The sequence below is a fragment of the Poecilia reticulata genome, linkage group LG16, assembly GCF_000633615.1.
Source record: "Poecilia reticulata strain Guanapo linkage group LG16, Guppy_female_1.0+MT, whole genome shotgun sequence".
Taxonomy (NCBI): domain Eukaryota; kingdom Metazoa; phylum Chordata; class Actinopteri; order Cyprinodontiformes; family Poeciliidae; genus Poecilia; species Poecilia reticulata.
The window spans coordinates 217369-228337 of NC_024346.1; the positions used below are offsets into that span (position 1 = coordinate 217369).

At 45.4% G+C, this 10969-nt stretch overlaps 1 protein-coding gene and 1 long non-coding RNA gene across 5 annotated transcripts in view; one reads left to right on the forward strand and one right to left on the reverse strand.

Annotated features, from left to right (window-relative positions):
• Positions 1–10969, reverse strand: part of LOC103477491 (sodium bicarbonate cotransporter 3-like) — a 28700-nt gene that overhangs the window by 16171 nt on the left and 1560 nt on the right. The window contains exons 1-2 of one of the 4 annotated variants that reach the window (XM_017309381.1): positions 1417–2198; positions 22–103 (exon numbers count right to left, since the gene is read on the reverse strand). In XM_017309381.1, coding sequence (XP_017164870.1) covers positions 22–103; positions 1417–1470 — 136 coding nt within the window. In that variant the 5' untranslated portion in view covers positions 1471–2198. Of the gene's footprint in view, positions 1–21; positions 104–1416; positions 2199–10969 lie in introns of those variants that run through there. The other 3 variants (XM_008430637.2, XM_008430635.2, XM_008430636.1) reach the window with 3 other exon arrangements.
• Positions 7609–8820, forward strand: LOC103477492 (uncharacterized). The gene is made up of 2 exons (XR_535658.2): positions 7609–7981; positions 8100–8820. It is a non-coding gene; the product is annotated as an uncharacterized LOC103477492 (long non-coding RNA).

Consider the following 10969-nt stretch of genomic DNA (forward strand, 5'->3'; position numbering starts at 1 on the left):
GTGTGTGTGTGTGCCACTCACTCTCCAGTTCCTCCTTCTCAAAGTTAGTGTGCAGCGAGGTGCTGGTCTTGCCCTGGTCCAGAACGGCCTCCTCATCGTTTCCCTGCAGAGAAACAGAGACTCTGAAACATTTTCACTGGAGAAGGAGCGTCGTCTCCTCCAGCCTTTTCTCTCCGACTCACTGAGACGAACCAAACCAAATGGGGAAAACGGAGCCGAGTTAACGGGAACGCATCCCGACRTCCAYGCRTAAACACGGTGGAGGCAGCRTCATGCTGTGGGCTTGTCCAGCAGCCTAACTGGAGCTGCAGTCTCATAACCTCCAGTTCTTTAGCTCCGAAAGCTGGACCAATCACAGCCCTCCGTTCACTGCTGAGCCACAGGAAGGGGGCGGGCTCAAGGGACTCAGCCGCCAATCAAAACGCTGGAATCCGACGTCTGGAGTTTGGTTCATTTTTAAACGGACAAATTAAAATTTTAACTAAATAAATGAATAAAAAAACAAAAGATAAAAATAAAAGTAAATAAATCAGCCAGTAAAACCAGTAAAACCAGTAAAACCAGGGCGCTTTGCTGAGAATTAAACGTGATCAAATAAAATTAGAAACAACCTGAAAGTGAAAAGTAGAACAGACTCCAGTTCTGGATCTGGATCAGAACCAGAACCGCATCCAGCAGATTAGCTGCTCCTGCATGGTTCTGATCCGAACCAGTCAACCAGAACCTGATGGACCTCTGAGGGTTCACCATAAACCTGAACCTGACTGAAACAAACCCAACAGAACCGAACAGTACCGGGTCAGAGCAGCCAAACAGACCCGGGAGGTTCTGGTTCCGCTTCCATCTCCATGTCTGCTGGACTCCAGCTTCCTGGTTCTGGTTGCATGAACCGGGTTCGTTTTTTATTCTCCATAATAAACATGAAAACTTTTAAAATCTTTATCCAACTAAAACAAAGGAAGTGGATAAGCAGCGGCGCCGCATCATCGCTTCAAAGCTTCGGGTCGGGATACTGATCCGTTCTGAATATTCTTCGGTTTCTCCCTGGAACCGGCAGACAACCGGATCGGAACCAGAACCGGTTCTGGTCGGTTTGATCCAAGATACTATCCAGCCTGGAGGAACCGTGGTTGTCTGCACGCCTGACTTCTGACCTCTGACCCCGCCCTGCTGAACACCTGGATGTTTAGAGCAGAGCTGGAGGTCAAGGGGCAGCTGGAGGTCAAGGGGCAGCTCCTCGGTTCTCCTGCGCTCTGAGCAGGTCCAGCAGCAGCAGCTGACGTTCTGCTGCGACTCGCAGGACGCTCAGCGTTTCTAGACGTTTCGTTTCTACGCTCAACAGGATGTTTGCTCCTCTCTGCTCTCATTTCCTCAAATGCTGCGACATGAAACTGGAGACGCAGCACAGATACGTACCGAGAGTCCTCTGGCCACGCGCTGAGAGGCCACGTCTGCCCAAAAGTCTCCCATACCGGACCAGAACCAGAACCAGAACTGTCTGCTGCAGCTGCGGTTCAGGTATTTATAGCAGAGCGAGTTTCCTCAGCAGCAGCAGAGCCTGACGCTCTGCAGGCAGACAGCAGGGGGCGGGGCTTCAGGGGGCGGGGCTTCAGGGCGCCGCCCCCCTGGACAGGAAGGGGGTAAACAGAGCGGGCCAGCTGAACTCCTGACCCGGTCCGGTTCTCTCGACTCACTAACAGTTCACTGGGAAACGGAGGCAAAGAATGACAGGAAGCTGAGAAGCCAGGCTGACCTCTGAGGAGCTGATACAGCTAAACTGACCCTGATGATGACTCAGAATAACCAGAGGAGACGTCACACTGGGTGGGAGAGGAGCAGCTGGTAGCACGTTAGCACACCTAGCATCAATAAGTCCATTCAAAAACTCTTTTTTTAGCCCAAACAGGAACTAAACCCCAAACTGAGCAGCAGGGCCGGCTGAGGCAGAACCGTTCGCTCCGACTCGGCGTCTGCAGAAAGAGGAAACGAGTCTCACCTGCTTAGACCCTCCCCTCATCCTTGGCCACGCCCCCACGTGTATCTTGGCTCCACCCACTTTTGGAAGATTTCTTTCTACATTTTTTCAGGGGGCGGGGCTTAGCCCTGCCCGGGGGGCGGGGCGTTCACTGACCGCACAGGGGTGGGATTTATCAGCGACCAGTCGGACCAACCGCTGAACTGCTGAGTCCACAAGAACCACCAGAACCAGGGCCAGAACTAAGACCAGGACCAGAACTAAGACCAGAACCAGAACTAAGACCAGGACCAGAACTGATGAACAGGGTGAGTCTTCCCTCCAGCTGAACCTTCCCCAGTAAATGGTGTCTTTGTTCCTTTAAGCCGGTCCAAATCTCTGCTGTGATTCAATCCAGTGGGGGCCATTGTCTCCCGACCTCTGACCCCTGCAGAAGCCTTTTAATCTGTCCCGACTCCCTGTGGGAAAAAATCTCCAAGAAATCTAATTAGTAGAAGTGGAGACGGAACCTCTTGGCTTTCTCTGCATCTTATCGGCTCCTGATTGGACGGTGTGCCGTCTCCCGGCTCCTGATTGGACGGCGCTCCGTCTCCCTCTGTCTCCCGGCTCCTGATTGGACGGCGCTCCGTCTCCCGGCTCTTGATTGGACGGCGCTCCGTCTCCCGGCTCCTGATTGGACGGCGCTCCGTCTCCCGGCTCCTGATTGGATGGCTCTCTGTAAACAGCCCAGTTCACCTTCCCCCCTGCTGCTGGATCCTCCCGACTCCCAGTTTGTCCTCCACTGGCTCAGGAATGCTGATGAGAAACAATGAGCCCGGACCGGATCAGAACCTCATGACCCAGAAGGTTCTCCTCACTCAGACTGCCTGATGATGAAGCTGCCATGGTGTCAGAGACCAGTCAGCCCACATCTGGGAAAATGTTTATTTTGGTGTTTTGGCTTTTCATCCACACTAAAATTCACTAAAATGATTTTTCTTTAAATTTAAACCAAACTGGAGATTTGAGAAAATTCATATTTGTGTTTGCAAATATGGAGATTTAAGTTCCTCAAATTTCAGTCTGCGACGAATAAACCACCAATAAATTTACAGATTTGCTTCGACATGATTCTCAATAAACATCGTTTTTAATAACTTCATATTCCAACAAGTTTAAAGCAGTTTATCCTATAAATGAGCCTCATGGCGCCATGTCTGACTGCCAACAGGAAGCGCTGATCGTTTTGAAGCTTAGCGCTACACTGCCCCCTGTAGGTCTGGCATGTTGACCACAGGATCGGATCAGAACCGAAAACCCAAACTGAGACAGGAAGTCAGCTGCTCTTCATTTCCCATCCGATTTCTGTTGTTCATCTTTTCCTGATTATTTTAGGATTTTTCCAGACAGAACTGTCTGAATAAATAATAAATGTAAGCTAAGTGGTAAAAACATCTATTTAACAGAGATTTCATGTCATCTGGAACATTAACGCACTCAGAAAGAAATTAATGTGTTAAAAACAAACAAACGACTCGGTTGGAGATGAATTACAGCAGCAGCAGGATTCCACAGAGACGCATCTCCAGCTGCTTCCATATTAGGAAAACTCGACGGCAGGAAAACGTCTGGCCTGCAGCGGAGTGCAGCGAGCCCAGCAGGAACTGTGGGAAAGTTCACACCAGGCAGCAGAAAAACTAAGACGTGCAGCATCAGGCAGAGAAAACCAGATCCTGACCCACAAACCGCCGCATGGTCGGCTGCTAGATAACCAGAGCTGCACCGATTGCAGTTTTCTGGCCGATCGCAGATTTCCGATTTTTAAAAAGCTCGACCTGCAGATTCCAATTTTGGCCAAAACCGACATTTTTGTCTAAAATGTTGCCGAATAAAGCAAGAAAAGTTGCCGAGTTGCAAACAGTGAGGAGACTATTAACTGCAAATGTGCAGACAGGACCGCCATCGGACCGGTACCGCTGGGCATCGGACCGGTACCGCTGTGTAAAACCTTGACAGAGATCAGACCGGTACTGCTGTGTATCGGACCGGTACCGCTGAATCCTGCATCCCAACGTGAAAGCATCTGGTTTTTAATAAACTCACACTAAAAAAATGTGTTTTCCAGCAGCAGCCGAAGCTGCAGCAGCCACAGAAGCTGCAGCAGCTGAAGCTGCAGCCACAGAAGCTGCAGCAGCAGCAGCCAGCAGCCGTTTTTCTGGCGTTTCCTTCGCCCTGTGATCAGGTTTGATCCTGGATGTTTGGGGAAACGCTTCAGATCATGCAGTTTCCTTCAGGTTTTCTCTGAAGGATCCCAGGATCTGAACGGCTCGTCACTCAGACGTTTCAGGTCCTCAGTAATTCATCCATGTTGCTTTTAGAACAGCAGACGTTTCATCCAATGTGAAGGTTTCATGCAGCTGATCAGTTCCGACTCAGTGAGGTTTAGAAATCTGTCCGTTTGCTCCAGGAGGGCTTTTATTTTGGCAGGTCAGAACGGTGAAGTTGCAGAGGAGTTTCCTCGTTAAAGGGCCCGTTGCCGGGGGAAACGGGTTCCTCATTCAGACCCGCCCCCRGAATCAGACAGAAATCAGCCCGTTGTTCTGGTTTCCTCTAAACACCGACCAATCAGAGCCCAGCTGGGCTGTGACATCACCATGAGTCATCGGGTCGGTGAACAGTTCAGGCTTTGTTCATGGAGTCAGTCCAGCAGTCATGAGGAAGAGGAGCTGACTCTGATCTGACCAATCAGATCAGAGCTGATTTTTAACCTTTTCCTGCCCAGTCAGCTGGTTCCAACCAGCAACTGGAATAAACTGGAAACCAAACTGGTGACGAATGAAGCTAAACGCACCGGAGCTTTAAATTAATTACAGGAGACGATTAAAATGTTTCAGAAAGTTCACTTTAGGGTCAGGATTTAAACACAATTGATTTAAAACTGCGTATTGATAAAAAAGCAACATTTTCAATTCAAATTATTGAATAAATAGACGAATTAAACAACAAATATAGATTTCAGTTTTTAATCAGTTCATCAGGTTGGAGTAAAATATTATTCTGGTCATTCAGCTTTCCAGAGTTYAGGCAGACMTGATGAGGCGAGTCCGATCGATCGATCGATCAATCGATGGATCAATAATGTCACATTTGGATGATTTATCATTTTTCTCTTCATACCAGACAAAAGTCTTCAGTCTCAACTAAACTTCTCTTTTTTTGAAGGACAGTTTTGTTTGAATCTTCATAATTCAGTTTATTTCTTGTTTTTATTGTTTTGGATGTTTAAAGCAGCTTCCAGTTCCACAGTTAATAAACATCATTTGAGTTTAAAGCTTCAGAATCACCATTATATTACTGGAAAATGGAACCAAAACAACAATATAATCGTTTTCTGCGATAAATCCTGAGACGATTTATCGGATCGTTCGCTGAGCCCATTTACAGGTCTGGACTGCGGACGCTGACATTAGCGCTAGCTGCTACATGTTAGCACTGCTAGCATAACTCTGCTGAAAGGCTAACTCCTAACAACAGTGTTTTCCAGCGTCCAATCAGATTGCGTAGAAGCAGAACTGAAGCCTCGGTTGGCCGATGGGAGCAGCTTGTTGATGTTGGCAGAAACGCGGATCCAGACGGATGTTTAGAAAAACTGACTAGTTGTGCTGAAATTTTAAAATCTACATAAATAATGAGTCAGGATTAACTCCTGGATTAAAGCCAAATTATTATAATAATCCTGGATCGTCTGCGGCTGTGGAGAAACGAGGCTGAACAGGGAAACGTCGCTTCAGGCACAACATCCAGCAGACTTTATTTATTTCCTCAGTGCAGAAATTTGTGTGAGCGAAGTCGGCCTGCTGCCGTCTTCACATCCGAGAAGGTCAGACGTTTAGTTTGTGCTGCTTTTCTTTTGAAGATATTAATGAAAATATCTTCAAAAAATACTAGTTAAATACTCACATTTAACGAAAATGGTGTCAAATGTTGGTGCCTCTATCATTTTAAAGATATTGATGAAAGTTTCCAGAGGTCAGAGGTCAACCACACCCCTCCAGTCATACTTTCAGAATCAAACCGATTTGGCGTCAGTCACCTCGGCTGCGTTTGTGCTGCAAAAACTCTCATTTGTGCTGCTTTTGCTTTGGAGATATTGAACCAGAAGTCTTACAAACAATTCAGGATAAAAAGTTAAAAATGTTTTCCACTCAAAATAAAAAAAAATCACGAGCTAAACAAAGACAATAAGGCTTTTTATTTTAGTTTGCAGGTTTGTTTACCGACTCAGCAGAAATTACATCAATATATAGAAAAAATCCTGATTTGTTTTTGGTGATGCTTCATGAAAAACAGTGAAGCATCATAAGATAAACTTTTATTCAGCCCACTTTGTGTTTTTGCCTCTGACAGAAATGTAAATATCGTTTATCTAGTTCCATCTGGTTTTTTCCTCAGTCTTTTAAAGTATTTTTACTGTAATTCTGACTTGTGTATGAAAAAAGGCTGTAATTTAAAATGATGGCGGCTCAAACGTTTGACACCAACTGTGTTCGATCCGCAGGAGGCATCAGGTGGAGAACCAGGTCGAAACGCGCAGATTCTCTCAACGGAGCAGTCGGCCCACAAAGCGGACTTATTAAATATGATTAAATATGCTGTGATCAGAAGAAAGGGAGGGAGGGAGGAGAGAAAATGTTCGTAAATATGAAATCAGCAGAAAAGAGGAAAGTGTGCAGCGTTGCATAAAATCCACCTTTATTCATTTCCATCATGTCCCAGCATACCTGCAGCAGAGCGGCCGATTCTGAATGTCATCACCATTTGCTATTGTTAGGATAAAAACCCAACGTCTGTTTCACATTAAACCAGAACCACACAGACCAAACGGACCTGTCTGGTTCTGATCGTTTGGCTCCAGGTTAGCATGTTGATGCTTCCTGTAGAGAACATCTTCTGCTTCCTGTCATTCCCCTCAGAGACAAACGGGACGGCCGACCCGGCCCAACCTGACCCGGCCCAACCTGACCCGATCCGACCCAACCCGACCCGGCGGCAGCGTTTCACGGTGATGTTGACCTGAGGGTCAGACCCGACTCRACGCCTCTCAGCATGTGTTACAGATAAACTCACAGCTGTGCATGAAGGAACAGGATTCGTCCCTCTCTGTCCATCCAGGCCTGCAGGGGGCGCTGGAGGCCAGAACCACCCATCTCACCATCACTGATGGACAACATGGCTGAACAATGCATCATCACGACACAACAGCTTCACATCATCATCCACCAGTTTTTTGTTTTAAATATTTGAAATCCGGTCAAACTGAAAGTGAAACATTTCCCGTTTTATTTTCATGTTTTTCATTTTAAAGCAAGGAAAGGCGGTTGCTAGGCAACCAAAGGGTGACCGAGTTAGCCGAAGCTACCCAGCTAGCTGGTTGAGCAGTCGTTTACTCTGCCTACATCTCCCAGAATGCTGTGCGGTTCTGGATCAGAGTTCAGTGAAATTATTGATCATTTTATTGGATGTATTTTTTTATTGATCACCTCTTGTGATATACTTCGTATTATGCTGTTATTGCCCCGCCTCCCCCCCCACGCGGTGCCCAAAATAAAAACTGATTCACATGAGGATCACAATTCTCATTCACTACGACTCAGAATTGATTTAACACGTCTCAAAATCAAAAAAAATAAAAAATAAAAAGTTTTTAAAAAAAATGTCCTGACGTTGCCATGGAGACGGTACTGTCTGGAGACGGTAGTGGAGCGGCACAACACGAGGAAACTGTAGAGATCAAAGCCGGGTCAAAGAGGCCATCTTGGTCGAAGCCGCCATCTTGGTCAAAGCGGCCATCTTGGTCAAAGCGGCCATCTTGGTCAAAGCGGCCATCTTGGTCGAAGCGGCCATCTTGGTCGAAGGAAAACATTTTGGCAGTTTTTGGTTTTTACTGGATTCCCGAGAGGAAACCGTGGATCTGAGCCTCCCCGTGTTCACGGTTCACCAGATGAAGATGAGAACTTCAGCAGCGCTGTGAGCTCATATTTACGCTGCCTTTCCTCCTCCGCCTCATGATTCCATGGGTTGTTGTTTTGTAGTTTATCCACCTGGTTTCTGTTTGTGACCTGAAATGTGTCGTCGTTTCGTTCAGCAGTGATTCTGCAAGCTGAGACCTGCCTTCACTTTGCTGCTGCTGGTGAACCTGAAACTCCCTCTGAGAAAACAAACTTCTTCTTCCTCACGTCTGAAACTGGAACTTTTCTGCTGTGATGTCACACTTTAGTTTTTCTGTTTACATTTTTCACTGTTCTTAAAGAAACAGGCACATTGCAGTGTGACGTCACGCCATTCAGCTCCCTCTGGAGTCAAAACAGCAGCATGAGTTTTAGCTGCCAAGTTATCAACAGAACAGGCTAAATCTTAAACGTACGCCTGATATGAATGAAAAAGGGACGCAGTGATTTGCTACACCACAACAACGAGATAAACCGGTCAGTAAAAGTTTAATTATGAAGAAGAGCGCGGTAGTTCAGCTATGCTAGCTTGACTATGACAAACATAGCATGTAGACGTGCTGCGGGATCCTGTCTGTTGTGCTTCAGTTAGAAAACAAAAACGGCGACCTGAATGCAGATCATCAGTTTATATTAGCTAATCAACCACTGCTGTGTTAGCTTAGCTAATAGCAGCGGTATCTAATAATGATCGAAAAATAGACCTGAAACTGTAATGGACTGAATGTTCTGGTCTCTGTGTGGGAAATGCTCTTGGTGTTGAATCCTGAAACATGCCGTGGCGTTGTCGACTGTTGCTGTGGCGCAAAATGTCCGGATGTAAACAATGACATGTATAAAAATAAAACTGAGATTCTGTTTTCTGCTACATTATTGGCACCCTGCAGTTCAGAGACGCTGCGTCTGCAGTGCAGAATCTAATCAATCAACGATTCAACAACTTATTGGATAAAACAATTGGAACATTCTGCAGATTAAGGCTTTTTAGTACATTATAAATAGATAGATAAGATTTTACTGTCTAAAATTAACAACTGGATCCGTTTACTAAACGTTTGATCATTGGCAGCAAAGCTGCAGCTGAAAAACTTTATTTTTATACAGTTTTGGCTTCATGGCTGATCTAATTTTTCAGCTAATGGCATTTTCACAGTCTGAACAACGCAGCTGACAATCAATTGATTAGATAGTTAGCGATTATTTCAATAATCAATTAATTTGATTAATCATTTCAGCTTTTTTCCCTGTTTTATCTGAACTGATCCCAGTTGTTGCCGCTTCAGCCTCAGGTTTGCATCTAAACGTCGTCGTCTGGACACACAGTCTGACTCTCAGCAGGTGGAAAGCACGGTGGTGGAGGCATGATGGTCCGGGCGGCCGCTGTGGGTTAGCTGGCTCTGCTGAAGCCTGATCAGAACCTCAGGGTTTAGACTGTGCGTGTGCGGCTCCGTTTGGGCCCAATTAAAAAGCCCCAGTAGGATTGTTGTTACTCCCAGTGGTTTCTGTAGCTACAGCCTCAGTCTGAGCTGCTTCATCACTGCAACAACCTCCAACCACAGCAGGAGACGTTTCATCGTTCAGCCAAAAATGCTTCAATTTCAAAGGAAAACTGGGGAAAAGTTTCCAAACTCGACTCATCCAGCAGATATAATCACATATATTCCCAATAATCAACCAGCTGCATGAGTTAATTTACCAAAAACACCAAATTGACTCAACATGTCCGCCTCGGTTCTCACTATCAGAGCAAATTAAACATCTGACAACGACTGAAATAATTAGAAATATACGAGTTAAAAATGAAATATTGACAAGAGGTCAATAAAAAATGTAGAAATCCACAGAAAATAAAAAACTAAAACAAATACATGACTGGATAAAGAACAGCTTCAGTAAAAAGAGAAACTTATGTTCAGAAAATTAATATAACCGATTAATAAAATGTTATAATTATATTAAAATTATATAATTTATTACAATTATAATGTAATTATATTAGAATAAATTCTATTAATTTATATATATACAAATTGAAAAAGTAAATTAAAATTACTTTAGTCCTAAAACTTAACCCAAAAATAATAAATTTTGATAATAAAACTTAAATAATAATAACATTCTGATAATTTAAATTAAATATTAAAATTCTGATCATAAAAAAGAGATAATTTAGATATATTCTGTAAAGGTTTTGTTGGCTCTAGTGGCCTTTATTTGGAAGTAGTTTGACAGGAAACAGGTTAATCAGAAAGGGTGAAGACATGCAGCATGTCGCCAGGCCGGGAATCGAACCTGCGACCGCGGCCACGAGGACTAAGGTCTCAACACGTGGGTCGTGCTCTGCTCCTGCGCTGCCACAGCAACCGATAATTTAGATATTTAAAAGCCATCATCTTGGGTTTCCTGTGAAAATATATCCGCATCCAGACTGAAGTTCTGATCTGAAAAACCAGGCAGTAACTGAACGCCTGGCCGACGTCAACCAGCCAAGAAGAAAGCCGTCCAGTCGGCCTGGGCATCGGACCGGCGCCAACAGGTCACACAAGCTGCTTTAATTATTACGACACAAGTTCCTCCTGTGGATTAAACATGGCTGACCTGCTTCGTCGTCAGATGGTTGCTAAGCAACCAGAGTAGCTCACCTGGTCCAACCGACCCAACGCTTCCCTGAGACCTCAACAAAACCTTCAAACATCATCCAATCATCCCACAAACAAGGACAGGTGGAACTCTGGCAGTTACATCACCTGGTCACTATGGCAACACACCTGCCAGGTCATTCCCATCACCTCTGCTGAAGTTTCCTCCAGCTGACCCCCAGCAGGATGACCTCCAGGATCCGTGTGGATCAGAACCACGAGGTCACAAAACGTGTCCTCAGAACAGCCTCAACACCTCAGAGCCACCAGCAGCGACCTGCAGGTCAAACCAGGCTTAAAACCAGGTTTAAACCAGGCCGAACACCAGGTTTAAACCAGGCCGAACACCAGGTTTAAACCAGGCCGAA